At 43.7% G+C, this 19,860-nt stretch overlaps 1 protein-coding gene across 1 annotated transcript in view; it reads right to left on the bottom strand.

The window, feature by feature from the left end:
- CACNA1D (calcium voltage-gated channel subunit alpha1 D) overlaps positions 1 to 19,860 on the bottom strand; it is a 330,148-nt gene that overhangs the window by 186,988 nt on the left and 123,300 nt on the right. Inside the window, exon 7 of the mRNA XM_033925872.1 lies at positions 17,494 to 17,597. Coding sequence (XP_033781763.1) covers positions 17,494 to 17,597 — 104 coding nt within the window. The remainder of the gene's footprint in view (positions 1 to 17,493; positions 17,598 to 19,860) is intronic.

Below are 19,860 nucleotides of genomic sequence, written 5' to 3'. Positions count from 1 at the left end.
CCCAAGCTACCAAGCGTTTTGGGGGGGGGGGGAGTGGGCTCATCTGGCGATGAGCCGTATGAGGACGTGAGCTCGGGGGGAGCGAGCGTCAGAGAATAGTATTCTAAGGGGCATGAAGGTCATACCACCCCCAGGCCCTAGCTGAGGATGGCAAGGAATTAGGGATTTAGTGTATAAAGATTGTTTACATGGTAGCTCGGATGTTATAATATTTTATGGCTTGTTATTTGTTGTTTATTCCAATAAACAGGGATGCGCCCTATATTTTCCAGAAAATGGTGTCTAGTAATTCTTGAAAGAGATGGTGGGGGGGGGGGGGTGATGGGGGTGGAAAGTGGGGTGGGGGATGGGCGATTGGGACCTTCCAGCTCCAGATGTTAAAGGTTACATCATCTTGTAGAGCAGGGGTATCAAAGTCCCTCCTTGAGGGCCGCAATCCAGTCGGGTTTTCAGGATTTCCCCAATGAATACGCATGAGATCTATTTGCATGCACTGCTTTCATGGTATGCTAATAGATCTCATGCATATTCATTGGGGAAATCCTGAAAACCCGACTGGATTGGGGCCCTCGAGGAGGGATTTTGACACCCCTGTTGTAGAGGAAGACTACACTGTTACAATAAGGGGAAAAGTTACAATATATTATAGAGGAAGGCTACATTGGCGGTATATAAGAATAAAATTATTATTATTATTGTTGCAAGTGAGGAAGTAGATACAACATGCGCTAACTACGAATGGTCAGTAGAGATAACCAGTTATCACCCATTGAATATTTGCAGATAGCCAGTTACGTGCAATTTAACTGGTCAGCGGTTGTTGCCAACCAGTTAAATCACTCTGCAAATCAAACCCCCCCCTTGTTACAAAACTGCCAAAGTGGTTTAGAGCTTTAATGCTCGTACTGATTTACTCATGTAGTACATATAACCATTGACAACCTGACTGCACTTAGACAAAGAGGTTGGGCTAGTTTACTAGTCGCTCGTACTGTTTAAGCATAGGTCCCTTTTCGTGCAATGAGACCTAATTACTAATAACATTCCATTCCATTGATGTCTTCCATCCCGCCAATACCTTTCAGTTCTAGGCGGTTTTTCAACAAGAAATTAGCCTGGCCTTTCACAGGGAGATTACAAGGTTGATAGCTATAGCATGCGTCGGGATCTGGGAAGGGTCGATACGGTTTGGTTAGACCAGGGGTCTCAAAGTCCCTCCTTGAGGGCCGCAGTCCAGTCGGGTTTTCAGGATTTCCCCAATGACTATGCATGAGCTCTATTTGCATGCACTGCTTTCAATGGGGAAATCCTGAAAACCCGACTGGACTGCGGCCCTCAAGGAGGGACTTTGAGATCCCTGGGTTAGATCATTTGACAAATTTCTTGAATAGTATGGTTTTCAGTTAACAGTAAAGTAAGACATCTTAATCAGAGAACACATTGATAGCTTTTACCCAAAGTCTCTTGCATGGTTGGAAAATTGTGATCCTTACACATAAGTATTTAGACTTTGCTGTCTGGTAGTGCTGCAGTTCGGATAACTACAGAACTCCACGTCAACAGAGATAAACTGAGCCACCCCCAGATTATTCCCTACTTTATTTTTTGAAATAAATGCATAAATCCATGTTACGGGTGCCTATTAAAGGAACCACTGTTATATTTAATTTCTTGGTCCAGTTTTCATTTGTTTCATCTCATTCTCCTATTTACATCGTTTCCTTCATTTGTCTTGTTTTTCGTGCACACTTTTTTTTTTCTTTTAAAGCATATATACTTTTTACTGTGCACATACTTTTACAAATATTTTTAATGTCATTTCAAATGGAGAAAAAGCACAAAACAACAACACAGCAGGCAATTTCATATAATTATAAAAGAGAATAGCTCTAGTCCATATAAAGGGAATACAATTATAAGAGAATGGCTCAGCTTGTCCCCTTCTTAACCCTTTATTTGGCATTGCTGCTCAGAAGCAACATGTGTTTTTTACGGCTCTTATGGGAGATCTGCATCTCCAAGCGCCCGTTACTTGGCACTGTTGCTCTCGTACAACATCAAGTTACGCAAAGCAGCCGTTTCACCATCTGCCAATGAAAGGGGTTAAGGACTTTTGATAATCATGAATCATTACACCCATTCAAGCTTTTTTTTTTTCTTTAAATCCACCTTTTGTTAAAAGGCCAAACGTCTTATCATTTATGTTTTCCCCGTAGGCTGGTTATGGCTCTGACGTATTATCCTTGTGACAAATACCAAGCAAAAAATCATGCCTTCTCCATTCCAGTTGTTACAAGATTTTCCAAATGCCTACTCTAATAATCTTGGTTACGGGCTTTGGAGAAGAAAGAGAGATGGGGAGGGGATGCTGAATTAATGTGTATTCTTAAACTGTTCCAACTGGGGGATCTTTGTTCTTTTTTTTTTTAGTCTTCTCCAAGGATGTACAGTTCAGGATTCTAGTCTTGAATTGCGGGCAACCTATCGATATCTGAGTTTTGTGTAATCGGTGGTGTTATTATTAAGCTTATCTGGTGGCAAGTGCTATATGGTATCACAACAATCGGAAATAAAATGTTTTTTTTTAAAAAAAAATAAATAAAATAAACAAATATACTGAACAAACGGAATGGTTCAACTTTGATGATATGAAAATGTTATTTGCGGATTTCCTGTCTTCGCGGGCCTGTTAATCCCCCTATCACTGCGAATACGGAGGGAGAAGTGTATTGTTTTCAAGGGTGGTGGAGATTTGAATATTTTGTCCCTTGAGTTTGTGGACGTGGAGTTTTTCACGAAGGGCTCCTTTTACGAAGGAGCGCTAGCGGTTTTATCGAATGCGTACTATGGCGCGCGCTAGCCGAAAATCTACCACCTGCTCAAAAGGAGGCGGTAGCGGCTAACGTGCGCCATTCCGCGCGTTAAGGCCCTAGCGCACCTTCGTAAAAGGAGCCCTAAGTCACTTACCTCCCCTTTTACGATCTATCTAATCCCATACATATTAATTGTGGATATCCTGAAAACCTGACCTGCCTGTGGCTCTCGAGGACCAGAATTTCCTACCCCTGTTCTAGTGTATACCTATGAAGGGGAATTTTTTTAAAATAAAGTACACTTCCCCCTCCCCATTCGCGGTTTCAGTAATCGCGATTTCACATATTCGTGATTTTTTGGGGAGGGGGAAAAAGAAAAAAAAAACATTGTTAAGTCTTCCCCCCAGCATCACACTAGGCCTTACCTAGTGGTCTAGTGGGCTTTCGGGGCAGGAGCGGTCTTCCTACGCTCCTGCCACGTGCAGATCGCCATTAGGAAATAGCTGTAGGGAGTTCCCGTCGTAATCTCGAGAGACTACGGGAACTCATAGCAGCCATTTCCTAATGGTGATCTGTACGGGGCAGGAGCGTAGGAAGATCACTCCTGCCCCGAAAGCCCGCTAGACTACCAGGTAAGGCTGGGAAGGCGAGAGGGAGGCGGAGGTGGGTCAGAGCCAGATATTCACGGTTTTTCGCCATTCGCGGTCCGGCTCTGCTCCTATCCCCCACGAATTCGGAGGGAGAAGTGTAAAATTCTTGAATCTCTCATGGCACACCCAGAATCTTTTCAGGGCACAGAGTTTGAGAGACAATGATTTAAAAAGAGACATTGGGAGCTCACTAAGGACAGAGAAAGTACCCACAGAAAGATGGTAGATCAAATCTATGACCCTTTACATTATTGCAAAACCTTCCAAGAAGCACTGTATATACTGTCTTGTAAACACTTACCTACTATCTGCCTCTAAAGAAGTCTTTGGGAACATCACTCCAATGTGTTGTGTTCTATTTGTGAAATCTACCAGTGGGCCCTGGAGATTATGCTGGAGACTGTGATCTCCAGAGAGTGAAAAGGCAGAATATAATTTCTTAAATTAAAAGGATAAGAATCCGACACCTATCTCGTGTTAAGAAGCGACCCAGGGCTACTTAAAGAAAGCTGCAAATTCTTAACAGAAATATGCAGAGGGTCTTGCACGTAGGTGGATGTGTAGAAAGATATGTCGCCATGCTGTCCCCAAGCAATGCAGACACAGCTTAATGCGTGTCTGAAATATCTTTGTTCCCATGACTACCCAGAGAGACACTAATGCCTTAGGCTGAAAACATCTCCCAAAGATAAAGACCATCTTGAAGAATATATCATTAAGAAAAACAATACAAAAGTATGGGCTACATTTTTTTTGTGCACAATAAAACAGCATATGACATTACAATAATTTATTTTGCATCTTTTAAAAATCTCTGTTTTATCTCTTTGATTTCTCTCCGCTTCTCTAACGGTTGGGAGCTCAGTTGCTGCTTTCAATATTCTATTTAAAATATTTATAAGAACATAAGAACATAAGAAATGCCTCTGCTGGGTCAGACCCGAGGTCCATCTTGCCCAACAGTCCGCTCACGAGGTGGCCCAACAGGTCCAGGACCTGTGCAGTAATCCTCTATCTATACCCCTCTATCCCCTTTTCCAGTAGGAAATTGTCCAATCCCTTCTTAAACCCCAGTACCGTACTCTGTCCTATAACATCCTCTGGAAGCGCATTCCAGGTGTCCACCACACGTTGGGTAAAAAAGAACTTCCTAGTATTTGTTTTGAATCTGTCCCCTAACAACTTTTCCGAGTGGCCTCTTGTTCTTTTATTTTTTGAAAGTTTGAAGAATCTGTCCCTCTCAACTCTCTCTATGTCCTTCATGATCTTATAAGTCTCTATCATATCCCCTCTAAGTCTCCTCTTCTCCAGGGAAAAGAGACCCAGCTTCTCCAATCTTTCAGCGTATGACAGGTTTTCCATACCTTTTATCAGACGTGTCGCTCTCCTCTGAACCCTCTCGACTAACGCCATATCCTTCTTAAGGTACGGCGACCAATATTGGACGCAGTACTCCAAATGCGGGCGCACCATTGCCCGATACAACGGCAGGATAACCTCTTTCGTTCTGGCTGTAATACCCTTTTTGATTATACCAAGCATTCTATTTGCTCTCTTAGCGGCCGCTGCACACTGTGTCATCGGCTTCATTGTCATGTCCACCATTACCCCCAAGTCCCTTTCCTGGGTACTCTTATTCAATAACATCCCTCCCATTTTATAGTCGTATCTCGAGTTTCTGCTCCCCACATGTAATACCTTACATTTCTCAACGTTGAACTTCATCTGCCCTCTCGTCGCCCATTCTTCTAGTTTATTCAAGTCTCTCTGCAATTCTTCGCAGTCCTCTTTAGTCCGAGCTCCATTAAATAGTTTGGTGTCGTCCGCAAATTTTATTATCTCACACTTTGTCCCTGTTTCTAGATCATTTATAAAGATATTAAATAGCATCGGCCCGAGCACCGAGCCCTGCGAGACACCACTCGTGACCCTCCTCCAGTCGGAGTAGTGACCCTTCACTCCTACCCTTTGTTTTCTACCCTCCAACCAGTTTCTGATCCATCTATGTACGTCTCCTTCCACCCCATGGTTCTTCAGTTTCCGGAGTAGACGTTCATGGGGCACCTTGTCAAACGCTTTTTGGAAATCTAGATATATGATGTCTATGGGGTCTCCTTTGTCCATCCGTCTGTTAATCCCTTCGAAGAAGTGCAATAAGTTCGTTAGGCACGATCTTCCCTTGCAGAAACCATATTGGCTGGTTAACAGAAGCTCATTTTTTTCAAAATGTTCATCAATGTTTTCTTTTATCAGTGTTTTCGCCATTCAGTTTTTTTGTGGACTCTCTGACATCACTTGTGAGAATTTGGGGGAGCCAGTAAGGATGCCTCTCAGGACTGAGCAGCAGCGTCAAATCACGCTCCTGCTGCTCAGCGGCCGAAGGAACTCGCGGCAGCCGGTTAGCAGCAGGGCAGGAACCTGGAAAATTCGCTCCTGCCTGCTGCACTTCCACCGGGGATTGGCAAGATGAGGTATGAGGGCTAGGGCAGGGAGGGGGCAGGGGGCAGGGAGGGTGGGTGCAGAGCCTGACAGGGAAGGGAGGGAAGAAAGGGGGCTGGTGCAATGCTTGATGGAAGAGAGGGAAGGGAGCTGGGTGCAGTGCCTGGCAGGAAGGGAGCTGGGTGAAGTGCCTGACAGGGGGGGGGGGTAGGGGGCTGGGTGCAGAGCTTGGCAGGGAAGGGAGGGAAGGAAGGGGGCTGGTGCAATGCTTGACGGGAGAGAGGGAAGGGTGCTGGGTGCAGTGCCTGGCAGGAAGGGAGCTGGGTGAAGTGCCTGACGGGGGGGGTGGGGTAGGGGGGCTGGGTGCAGAGCTTGGCAGGGAGGGGGCTGGGTGCAGAGCCTGACAAAGCAGGGCACTTGAATATTAAGCCGCCCGACTTATATTTGAGTCAACCATTTTTTTTTTTCAAATTTTTTTTTTCCCCTCCTTATATTCGGATCAACTTATATTTGAGTATATACGGTATTGAGCTATAGCAGCTTCCAGACAGGTGTCTCTGACTGCCCTGTGATATGATAGCTTAGAGATCTGCTAAGCTATCATATCACAGGGCAGTCAGAGACACCTGCTTGGAAACTGTTATAGCTCAATAAGTAAAAGCCCTGTGCCCCTCTTCCAGAGGACATAAGTGACCACCCCAGTACTATCTGGATTGTGCTGATGCAGTCTGGGAGGGGGGATGGAGCTAGAAATTAGACACTGCCAATATTAAGTGCTGGTATCAAGATACGTTTTATCTTTAGTGCTGGTATTGTGGAAAATACCACTGAAAATCAGTTGCTGGCCCTAGTGAGCAGAATTTATCCGGATCAGAGCCAGCCCTCTCTGGTTAAGTACCGCTGATTGCTGAATATCAGGCCCTAAGGCCTGTTGTATAAAATGGAGCGCAGAAATTTAGGTAAGCTTAAGCTGCGAGCACAATTTGAGTAAGAAGACCTTGACTAGCGATAATTGGGTGATAGCAACCAATTACTGCAGTTAATTGGCTCCAATTCGCACACACTTTTTTAAGCGCCGGGATCCGTGCATATATTTTACAAGTGGATCTGAAAAGGGGGTGCTGGGGGTCTGGGATTTATGAACAGTTTTACAGAATAAGGGAGAGAAGTGTATAAATCCTCACACCTAAAATTGATGGTGGGGGGGAGGAGGGCAGATCCTGGCACCAAACACTATTACAGTACCGTATTTTCACGCATATAACGCGCGCGTTATACACGATTTTACAAACCGTGCATAACCATGTGCGTTATACGCGTGAGCACGTTGTACAACTTTTTTTTTACATAGTCCCCCCCAACGTCCGATTCACCCCACAGGACTGCTCGCACCCCCACCCCGAAGGACCGCTCGCACCCCCACAGCCTCCCACCCCCCCCTCATCATGAAGAAGCTGCCTACCGTTGTCCTGCTGCTTCCTCTGCCGGCGGTCCCGCCCCTTCTCTGAGCCCTGCATCTGCTGCTTCCTCTTCCGACATCAGAGAAAGGGCGGGACCGCCGGAAGAGGAAGCAGCACAGACGCAGGGCTCAGAGAAGGGGCGGGACCACCGGCAGAGGAAGCAGCAGGACAACGGTAGGCAGCTTCTCCATGATGGGGGTGGGAGGCTGTGGGGGTGCGAGCGGTCCTTCGGGGTGGGGGTGCGGGTGCGAGCGGTCCTTCGGGGTGGGGGTGCGAGTGGTCCTGCGGGGGGGGGGGGGGTGAATCGGACATCGGGGGGGGGGGCATCAGGCTTTCAGGGTGGGGACAGGACTTCAAGGGGGAGAGGAGAGTCGGGGCGGCCAGAAGAGAGTCGGGGCGGGCGAAAGGAGAGTCGGGGCGGGCGAAAGGAGAGTCGGGGCGGCCAGAGGAGAGTCAGGGCAGCCGAAAGGAGAGTCGGGGCGGCCAGAAGAGAGTCGGGGCGGACGAAAGGAGAGTCGGGGCGGGCGAAAGGAGAGTCGGGCGGCGACGGGAGAGTCGGAGCGGCATGCGCGGTATACGGGTGTGCGCGCTATATAAAAATTTCTTTACATAAATTTCTGTTCCCCGCACGCTATACCCGTGTGCGCGTTTTACACGGGTGCGCGGTATATGAGTGAAAATACGGTATATAAACAGCATCCAACTCTGAGCACCATTTCTAGAACAGCGCTTAGCAGAACATTTTATCAGTTGCCAATGTCTCAGCACCGTACACAGAATTTTGGGGCCCAAGTGCTTCCACATTAACTGCAACCAGAGTACTGCATGCCGATGCATATGTCAACTCGTGATCTGCAATGGAAAATGCAGGGTACACCCGCCAACGCTGCTGCATTAAATCTGCAGTTACGGCACTTGCATTAAGTGTCGGTAACTGCAAAATCTAATGTACTTTACTAAAACTGCCTCCTACTTACTTGTGCCGATGGCAAGTCAACTCTGAAATAAATATATTCAAACATACTTAACAGGACAAGACACTGCACTTGAATATTAATACCCCCCTCCCCCGGTTTATATTAAAATCAATCTTTTTTCTCCTTTTTCGGGGGGGGGGGGGGGGGGGAAGTGACCTCGGTTTATATTCAAGTATATCAGTAATAATTGTGCTGATCTACCTGTACTAGCAACTCTATTGAAGGTCATTGTAACTTCCTGCGTAACTGACCAAACCTCTTGTAATGTAAACTGACCTTGAACTGAATAGGTAAAGGTGGAATAGAAAACCTGATTAACATAACACTTGACGGTGGATGGGATAGGTAAAGGGCCTGTTTTACAAAGCCACGCTAGCGGCTGCAGTGCGGTAATGGCCCCGAAGCCCATAGAGCAGGGGTGTCCAACCTTTTGGCTTCCCTGGGCCGCATCGGACGAAAAAAAATGTTTCTGGGGCCGCGCAAACGCTGCAGCAAGACAGAGGAGGGAGCCGGCAAGACGGTAAACACCAGGGGGCAGCAGAGGAAAACACTGCATTGCCCTCGACCGGAGGCCGCACAAAATATTTCACGGGGCCGCAGGTTGGACACCCCTGCCAAAGAGATTTAAAGGGCTTCGGAGCTGTTGCCGTGCGGCAGTCGCTAGAGCAGCTTTGTAAAACAGGCCCAAAGTGGGGTTTTTTTCTATAATTGTTTTATTATTAGGGCATAAGGATAATAAGCCATACCATAAGCAGTGAACATCTAGTATACAGTATGCATTACAAAACAATTTGTTCTCCTGTCACTCATTGTCTCCATACGTTTATATTTACCATGCAGACAGACAGCTTGGAAAGTCGAAATTTAAAATACGAAAACAATTTCTATGGCAAGTCTTAATTTACATCTTTCCACAGGCCATACTCACCTCTGGCAGAACTAAAACAAGAAACACATCGCACTCTCAGCCCCTTTCACACGCAATGTGCTAATAAAAATCTAAAGATGTCAACCATGCAGTGCACAAAGCAACAGCGGCATTACAAATAGGACAGTGTTAGGTGGCTGAGCTATAAATAAAAGAGATGATGAAAATTGACGAATATAACAAAGCAAATAATTGAAACAATAAGCAGACGTCTAAATCTACACATCTTCACATCCACATCGGGCAAAGGCTTCATTTAAATTTTCCTTCGCCTGTTCTGAACATCCGCACAGTTGCTTGGACTCTCTGGACCAAGGGGTGCCTTTGTCCTTTGTAGACTGATAGAGGTTTATTTTTTTTGTTACTGATGTCCTCATTAAAGGGAACAGAAACAAAATAGTGGAGATGAATAAACACCAGTCATATAAACCAAACTAAAACTTAGTTTTATTGACCGAGTCATCAACCACGAGGCGCTCGACTCGGTTTGCAATAATGTAAAACAATAATGCATAAATGCGACAAGAAAAAGTAGACTGAACTAGTTAATTTCCCAAACGTTTAGCAAAACAAAAAAGTTTTCAGAACTTTCCGGAATAAAGCAAAAGAACCTAAACTTCTTAATGTACGCGGTAAAGCATTCCAGAATTCGGTTAATTTAAAAGCAAAAGACTAACTAAGGGCTCCTTTTACGAAGGCGCGCTAGAGTTTTTAGCGCGCCCGCGCGCTATAGCGCACGGTAGCTGAAAATCTACCGCCTCTTAAAAAGGAGGCGGTAGTGGCCAGCGCGTTCAGGAATTTAACGCCCGCTATTGCGCGCGTTAAGGCCCTAGCGCACCTTTGTAATAGGAGCCCTAAATCTCTTAAAGGTTCTGTTTTTTTACCACCGAGAAGGGGAAATGTACGTTTTAATTTTTGAGACGTTCTGGCAAGATGAGATCTATGAACTACGAGGAACAGCTTAGGAGACTGCGAGGGGATCTGATCGAGACCTTCAAAATACTGAAAGGATTCGACAAAATGGAGCAGGGAAAGCAGTTATTTACAATGTCCAGTGTGACACAGACAAGAGGAGGGGGGACAGGTCCAGGACGAATATCAGGAAGTTCTGTTTCACGCAGCGAGTGGTGGACACCTGGAATGCTCTCCCAGAGGAAGTAATTGCAGAATCCACCGTTCTAGGATTTAAGGGGAAACTAGATGCACATCTCCTTAAGAGTGGCATAGAGTGATATGGGGGACTAAAACTAAGCCAGGGTAGACCTGGCGGGGCCTCCGCGGGTGCGGATCACCGGACTTGATGGACCCAGGGTCTGATCCGGAGATGGCAATTCTTATGCTCTTATTCCAGTCTAAAGGAATCAAAGTGGCAAAAATGCCAAATAGGATCTTAAATGCAATACAAATGCACTTAAATACACTTAATGTAGCTTTATTGATTGTTGTGGCTTCTTAATACCTCTTGGAGGAGAGTGTGACGTCGTGGTTAGACCTATAGCCTCAGCACCCTGAGGTTGTGGGTTCAAATCCCTCACTGCTCCCTGTGACCCTGGGCAAGTCACTTAATCCTCCATTAGATCGATTGCGAGTCCACCGGGACAGAGAGGGAAAATGCTTGAAGTACCTGTATGTAAACCGCTTTGAGTGTGGTTGCATAACTACAAAAAGGCGGTATAAAAGTCCCAGCCCCTTTCCCTGATGTCATAATGCCTCATTCCACCAATAAAAGCCAACCTCATCAGTGATGTCACAATGGCTTCATTGTTCTATACTTGGCTCACTTCTGATATTGTATCAGAGGAGTGTTTGGTGCTGCAGTGGTTAGAGTTTAGCCTCAGCACCCTGAGTTGTAGGTTGAAACCCAACACTGCTCCTTGTGACCTTGGGCAAGTCACTTAATCCTCCACAGCCTCAGGTACTGTACATTAGACAGATCGTGAGTCCATCAGGACAGAGGGAAAACGCTTGAAGTACCTTAAATTTAGAACTTATCAAGTAAAGCTCAACAATGAGCTTTCAAACAGCTGGAGGAACCCTTGTGGAGTACCCCAGGGGTCTCCTCTATGTCCATTGCTTTTTAATATTTATTTGGCCTCTTAGGCAATAGATTATCCCAGTTCAAAATTAAATTATTTAGCTAGGCAGACGACATCACTATTTTAATCCCTGTACATACTTTTTTCTCTCAAATCAATCAAACTGTGGTTGAGATTCTACAGATAATTGAAGTTTGGATGTCAGAATTTGAATTGAAAATTAACACAGAAAAAAAAATCAAATTTTTCTTTGCATCGCCAAATTTAAACGACGATGTTACATCTATTGTTTTAAATGATAAAATCTATAGCATCCAGCCAACCATAAAGATACTCTGGGCTCCTTTTACAAAGGTGCGCAAGGGCCTTAATGCGCGGAATAGCACGCGCTAAAGTGCCGCGCGGGCTGGCCGATACCGCCTCCTCTCGAGCAGGCGGTAGTTTTTCGGGTAGCGCGTGCTCTAACGCGCGCTAATCCGGTGCGTTGCGCTAAAAACGCTAGTGCGTCTTTGTAATAGGAGCCCTTGGTGTAATTTTAGATCAGGTTGGCTCGTCGGTTCGAAAGGGTTTCTATACTTTATGGAAACTAAGACCTATTAGAGCATATTTTGATATTAACTCCTTTCGATTGTTGGTTCAATCACTTGTCCTACTGTAACATTGTTCATCTTGAAGGTACTCAGAAAAATCTTCCTTGACTATGCATAATTCAGAATGCAGCAGTCAGACTGATTTTTAACTTAAAGAAGGATGACCATGTCACTGATTTTTATCGTCGACTGCACTGGCTTCAAGTTGAGGCACGGGTTAAATTTAAGCTCGGCTGTATTTGTTTTAAGGCACTAACAGGTTTAATTCCTGCGTATCTTATGGAATCTTTTATCATTACAAATTCTAAACATTCTAGAAAATCTCACTCATTATTTTCATTCTCTTCTGTAAAGGGATGTAAATATAAGAAATTTCAGGAACGACTGCTATCTTTTCAGGCAGCCTTATGGACTAGGGATTTCACTCACATATTCACATGCCCAAATTCGCATCAACAATTTCGACGTGCCTTAAAGATGTATCTTTGGGGGGAATCTTTCGGAAGTTAGATATTGGATGTTTATTCATTTGTATTACTAGTCTTTGTGAACCGCATAGAACTTAATGGTATTTGCGGCACTCAAGTGAGTGTTATGTTATGTTATGCAAACCGCTTTGTATGCACAAAAAGGCGGTACAAAAGTCCCAGTTCTTTTCCCTGAATGACTCAACGACCTGCATCAGGAAGTAAGCTTAACCGAAGTATTCAAAAAGCCAAGAGTCCGTGATAATGAGCAAACTAACAAGGTCGCCAGTTTAGGAAGCGTCTCTACGACAAATGCATGGATAATAATAGTAATTTTTTTAAAAAAACAACACGAAGAGCATTCCAGAAACAACTAAAGTATCCAATTTAGAACTGCACTGGATTGTTTTCTTATTATCCATGTAAATTGTTGTGGAGACGCTCCTAATCTGATGACCATGCTAGTTTGCATGTTATTACGGACTCTCGGCTTTCTGAATACGTACGTTATATGACTGGTGTTTATTCATCTCCACTGCTTTTGTTTATCATGAGAGATACATAAAAGGGAAGGGAAGGGAAGGATGTGGGTCTGTTTGCTTGAAACAACCAGAACTGGAATGAACCCTGGGACTCTTGGAGACGACAGCATAGAACAAATGCTGCAGAATAATAAATAGGCTCTTGCTTACGATGACATGTACCAGATGTGGGCAGGATTTTGGCAGATGTGAAGAAGAATATGATTAGATTTAGATGATAAAATGCAGCACGCCAGCTAAGAAGAATGCATGTGGAAGTGACTTTATGAAATGCTAGCACTCCAGACTGATTCCTTAAGTTCTTTTCTCCTATTCTCCGACTAGAAGGAAAAAGTTTATTGAATTCAGATAAATTCAGCCGTTTTGCAAGGGCTAATTTTACCTCAGGGCACATATGTGAAAATCCCCCCAAAAAAGCCGCCTATTTTATGCCTAGTATATAAAGGGGTCCTTTTACTAAGGGCTCCTTTTACAAAGGCCTTAACGCGCAGAATAGCGCAGGCTAAAATGCCACGCGTGCTAGCCGCTACCGCCTCCTCTTGAGCAGGCAGTAGCTTTTCGGCTAGCGCACCTTAGTAAAAGGACCCCAAAGTGTTTGTGATATTTTTCAGGGCATTATCCTGTGGTATCTTATCATTTGTAGAAAAGAAAAAAAAAATATGAAAAACTGTCGGACCCACTAGAACTGGCGGTATCTAGACTGACTATTGTTTAATCTGCGATACCCATCTTTGGATGGTCCATTTTTACTTGATAAATTCAAGATAAGCCTGAAGACTTTTTTTTATTTCGTGACGCCTTTTACTTGTGTTTAGAGTTCTTTCTTTTTTTTTTTCTCTCTCTCTCTCTCTTTTCTGCTCCTTTTACTCAACCAACCGCTTTTAAAAAAGCGACCCCACCCAATTTGTTCTACCCTACTCCCACTTTCTCCTTCTCTCCTCAAAATATGTAACTTTTCCCCTCCTTTCCCTTTTTACCCTCACTTTCAAGTCTGCCTAGTTAACGTCTTTGATGTTCACTTTCATCATTTTTAAATATCTATTATTTTTCCTTCTTTTTAAATATTTTATTGTTAACCGGCCAGATACCTGTTGATGGTCGGTATATTAAAAGTTAATTAACTTGAAACTTGAAACTACGGGGTCCTTTTATCAAGCCGCGGTAGGGGGGTTTAACGCGCGTAATACCGCGTGTTAAACCGTCTGCTGCGCTAGCCGCCAACGCCTGCATTGAGCAGGCGTTCGTTTTTTAGCCGGCCGCGGGAGTTAGTGTGCAATGAAATGTCCGACGTGCTAACCCCCGCTAGCGCAGCTTGATAAAAGGAGCCCTATATTTAAGGGGTGGGAGGCTTTATGTCAGTGATTCCCAAACAAGCAAACCATACGAAGAAAAAAACATTTGCCCGACATGGCCGCATTTCGCCTACGAGATTGTGTCAGGGGCTCATATCCTCTCTAAGTCTCCTCTTCTCCAGGGAAAAGAGACCCAGCTTCTCCAATCTCTCAGCGTATGAAAGGTTTTCCATACCTTTTATCAGACGTGTCGCTCTCCTCTGAACATTTCTCGAGTAGCGCCACCCTCCCCCTTTCTTTTGAGCTCCCTTGTGCTTTGCCGCCATTGACGTGCGGGACTAAACCCCGCCCACTAACTACATAGTAAGGGCAAAGAGCTAGCGCATGCGTAAATTGCATCAATAAACAAGAAGGATACTCTGCACATGCGTTTTGATCGATGAATATGCATGAGATCTATTTGCATGCAAATTCATCGGGGAAATCCTGAAAACCCGACTGGATTGCGGCCCTCGAGGAGGGACTTTGAGACCCCTGCTCTAGGGCGTGCGTCCGATCAGATCATTTGCATGTGGAATCTGTAGAGAATCGGTTGCTCGGCAAAAGTCGGCCAAGAATCTCCCAACAACGATCCAGATCGGTACGTTTAGTGAATCTAGGCCTTAGCGTGACTTGTAGCGGCTGTTAAGGTGTTTTTTTTTCTTCTACTCTCCACCCCCAGACATGACGTCTCTGAAAAAATGAAAAACATTTTATAGCACACAGTTTGCACCTGCAGATTGCCAATTTATCCTGTGGTATGCCATTTTAAGCTGCGCTAAGCACCCACTAGCACGTACTGAAGCTTAGTAAAAGGACTTGTTAGTAAAAAGGCCCTGATAATAATATTAATGTATTAAATCACATCAGCATGTGTTCACACATTAATACATCCAGCCCTCAGACTAAGTATTCTGGGGTTTAGGGAAATGTAATCACATCTGAATATAATTCACATTGGGGTCCTTTTACTAATAGCTAGCACGCACTTACCATATGTTAAAAAGGTTTACCACGGGCCATGTGCTGGCATTCCCTGGCAAAATGGCCAATTTGTGCATGCATACCACATGCTAAAATTTTTTTTACAATTTTCTGGGAAGTGGCGTGTTAGGAGGCAGAGAGTGGGTGTGGCAGCACTAATTAGTCAGTGGTTCAGGCATTTCCATGTACTAATTTCTAGGATTTGTAGGTGATTTCTAGTTGATTTCTAGGATTCACTTTAAATGTACCTGCCTAATTTTCAAGATCCTACATGGCATTCTTTCTCCCCTAATCCCACTATCCTGGAATTCTTCGAGACCTGACACTACTAGATCCGCCCACAAACTCAAACTATCTTTCCTCTCATTATGCAGGGAAATTAGGGAAATCCCTTTTCTTCAAATTCACAGAGCTTTGGAATAACCTCCCTGCCCCGCTGCGGAACCTAGGCTCATTCCAATTATTCCGAAAGCATCTGAAAACCTGGCTTTTCTCCAAAACGTAAAGCTATCTATTTAAAACGTAAAACTAGCTATCCTCTTCATAACCTCTAATTTCTTATTATGTCCTTCCCTCGTTTATTGAATTTACCTGTAAACCGTGCCGAGCTCTGTTGAGATGATGCGGTATGCAAACTTAAGGTTTAGTTTTTAGTTTGGTAATTGATTTGCACGGGGTTAGAATAGGAGCTCTTGCTGCCTTCTAAATAGGTGGCAGTAGGAGCTCTTGTGGTAATTTTTTTTTTAATGAAAATAAAAACAAACAAAAAAAATTTCAATGGCCACAACTAGGTTCTATATAATCTGTGGTAAATTTGTTGAAAAATGTCTTTTGTGTTGAAGTAACAAGAAATAAAAGGGTTTTTTTATTAAAGCTTAGTAAGTGCTGCTGGACATTAGGGGTCAAATTCTGTAACTTCAGGACGTCCATCAACTTAGGAGTCCAAATAAAGTGGATAATAAACCCAAGTAACGGTTTTAACAAGTAATAATTGGAAGTTAGACGTCCAAATGCCGGACGGAATTCTACAAATAGACGCCCACAATCTCACGGACGTCCATCGGAAGAAGCTGCGCCTAAAAGATAGCCATGGGCGCGGCTTTGATCTGGGCACCCATTTACAGAATCGCAGGCCGCCAAGCGCGCCAACGCGTCTATCTAATGCCTTCTTTGGGGCATTAGGTGGACGTGTCCAGACTCGCTAAGTGGTGCTGAGTGTGATTCTCTTCCTCAGCGGTTCCCGACCCTGTCCTGGAGGACCACTAGGCCAGTCGGGTTTTCAAGATAGCCCTAATGAATATGCGTGGAGCAAGATTTGCATGCCTGGCACCTCCATTAGAGGCTAATATCTCTCATGCATATTCATTAGGGCTATCTTGAAAACCCGACTGGCCTGGACTGGCCTCCAGGCCAGGGTTGGGAACCGCTGCTCTACAGTACATCTCTGCATTGTAGAATCGCGCTCAGCATTTTCCCGCTAGATGGTCTAAACAACACCTAACTTTCAGATGTCCTTTACAGAACTTGCCCCTAGGTGTGCACTAAGGGCCATATTCTGTTAATGACGCTTGCATTTGTAAGTGCCTAAAATGTAGGCCTCTAGACGTGTCAATCATACGTTTGGCGTCTCTAATGTAGGCCAGGGTTTACTACGCCTACAATGTAGGTGCAATTCTGTTAGAGATGCCTACCAACACCTAATTAAAAAAAAAAAAAAATACCACAATCCACCCCCTAACCACACCTACATGGTGGTAGGCACCTACTACCCAATTAACCTTTATTTTGTCATTGTGAGCTTGTTAAAGCTGATTAATAACTTAGTTAACTCTAATTTTGAAATTGATTTTTGATATAGGTGCCTACAGGTGCCACTTATAGAATTCCCCCCCCCCCAGAGGTAAAAAATAGGAAATGCAGCAGTTAGCCTATGCTAAGATTTATTAAAAGAGCCCCTTAGAAAGGGGGGAAAAATGCAATGCCTTCAACTTGAAATTACATACCCCCCCCCCAAAAAAAAAAAAAAATGACCAGCTAACGAAAATATTCCTTCGGGGGAGATGATGTAATAGAATTTAATGAGCAATGCTCTGCATCCACTGTAAACTCACGATGTCACATACACAATGTGCATTCAGGTTAGTAAGAAGAGCAAGCATGGTGGATGAAAGAGAACACATCATGCAGTGAAGGAAACCATCACCAGGCAGGTTAAATGAACGAGAGGCCACCAGACACACAGCGGGAGAATATACAATGATAATTCAACGGCTTACCCACTAAGTACACCAAGAACGAGGTTAAGAACGAAAAATGAGCCAAGGATGATAAGACTAACAAAATAGACCCATGGCCATTCATTTCCTATTGCATCATTTACCTGTAAAAATGTAAGGAAAGTCATTACGATTCATCCGTTCATTAATCCGCAGAATCCTTTTCTCCAGCTGCCTGTTCACATAGGTTTTTCAGTGTTCCACTATCTACCCCTACATCGATTTCTAATCTGTAACGTCCAAATATTTATTCTGGAGGTCTCAGACTGGCTTCCAATGAATCTCACGTGCTCGCAATTTGAGGTTTGTGAATTGTCAAAGGAAACGGTGTTCCTTCTCTGCCCGTTGCAAAATCTGTTTAGTGAGCCTGTGCAGTTTCAAGGAATGCAACTTTTAAATTGTAGTGTGTGATTATCCTTTACCCATTGAATCAACTTATAATCAATCCATGATTTGGAACAGTCATACCCAGCTTTGAAGTCCTTTTCCTAAAGTGCAGTAGAATCTGGGCTTAGGGTATTCTAACGCGGGGCTTTCCAATGTGTCATGCCCAGATTTAACCTGGCACTTTTTAGGATTTTTTTTTGCAGGATGTGTGCTAATGGTCCCATTAGGGCACAGAACCTGCATAAATTAAGGAGGGATTACTTGGCACCCCCTATGTAGGAGGTAGTAAGCACTTCTGAATTAACTGTATTATCCAGCTAGCGTGATCAAATCAACATGCTAGCTGGACAACGCAAGAATGCCATCTCTCCGTCCCCTCCAAAAACTTTTTTTTTAAGACTATGCTTAGTATATTTTCAGCTTCCTATGAAATTTCCATCCTTGGTTCTTCTCCTTTTAGTGGACTGCAGTGTGATAATTATTTCTGTTTCAAATGGGAATATTATTTCAGAGTTTCTGTTTCACTGTCTATTCTTCGAGCGTAATATTTAAATGCAAATACAATAAATGGCAAACAGGCAAAATGCCATGCAGTGCTTTACCGCGTTTCTGCAGTAGTCTGTTTGCAAGCGCTAATCCCAGGCTAAGGGCACCTTTGCCCTGGAGGCACACCTAACCAGTCAGTTTCTAGAATATCTACAATGAACATGATTGAGACCTGCATACCTTTTATCAAGCCGCACAAGCGGGGTTAACACGCGTGACGTTTCATCGCGAGTTAACCCCCGCACTGGCCAAAAAACTACCGCCTGCTCAAGGGAGGCGTTAACGGCCAGCGTGTCTTGATAAAAGCAGCCCTAAATCTCAGTACATGACAATTTATCTTGGACATGTTCGTTTTGGATAACTTGAAAACCTGACTGGTTAGATGTGCTTCTATGACAGGGCTGGGGAACAATATTGTAGAAAACAGTTTCTTAAAATCCAAGTGCTATTTTGAACTTTCCTTTCTGTCGCCTTTTGTCTACTGAGATATTGTTACGTAGATATTTAAAGGAGATATTGCAATTTGATAAAGTGGAGGATATGAATACTTGTGAATGTCATTATGTTTTTGTACCTCAAACTAGGGCAGTCGGTGATGGTCCAGAGGGAGAAGACAATTTAGATTTGACTAATTTCTTAGAAACCTCTCAAGAGGAAATGACTCTTCAGGTTACCCTGCTGATTGAACAGGAAAAGATATAATATATTGAAGTTGTATTTCCACAGGAATGATGTTCAGTTTTGTGGTTACACAGTCCGGATTTTTCCGGACGTGGCTAGAACCATACAGCTGCGTTGTAAAGAATTTCTGAAACTGAAGGACAGGGTAACAACATTAGGAGTTTTCGTTCTACAGTTCCCCTGTAAACATGTGGTGAAAAATAATTCTACTCAATTATTTACTTTAATCCTACCCATCTTGAGAGATTATTGATTGAAAAAGAAAGATCTGTCGAAGGGTGAATGAGTGGATATTAATATAGTAGAAAGTGATGGATGAGGGATACAAATTGCTAGAATTATATTTCATTTGGAATATTTTTACAGCTGCTTTTTTTATATTTCATTTGTTTGAAATATGTATAGTGGTGCCTCACACAACGAACTTAATTGGTTCCAGGAGCAAGTTTGTTATGCGAAAAGTTCGTTATGTGAAACGCGTTTTCCCATAACAATACATGTTAAAAAAAATAATTCGTTCTGCAGCATAAAATATGCTAAGATGACATAAAAAAAGATAAATTTGTCAAAATGGTGAAAATGGTGGTCTTGCTGAGGCCAAACTCTTTGACGAGGTCACACTGTTTTACCCCACATTCACTCCTTCTAATTATTTCCCGTTTCATTTCAACAGAAATCACCTTCCTGCTTTTTTTTAGAAGCCATGATATATAAAAAATATTGAGTTTATCTTAAAAGGACGACTGTATACAG

The sequence above is a fragment of the Geotrypetes seraphini genome, chromosome 17 (assembly GCF_902459505.1).
Source record: "Geotrypetes seraphini chromosome 17, aGeoSer1.1, whole genome shotgun sequence".
NCBI lineage: Eukaryota > Metazoa > Chordata > Amphibia > Gymnophiona > Dermophiidae > Geotrypetes > Geotrypetes seraphini.
The sequence above is the reverse complement of the archived record's forward strand: the minus strand, read 5'-3'. Positions and strand labels throughout refer to the sequence as shown.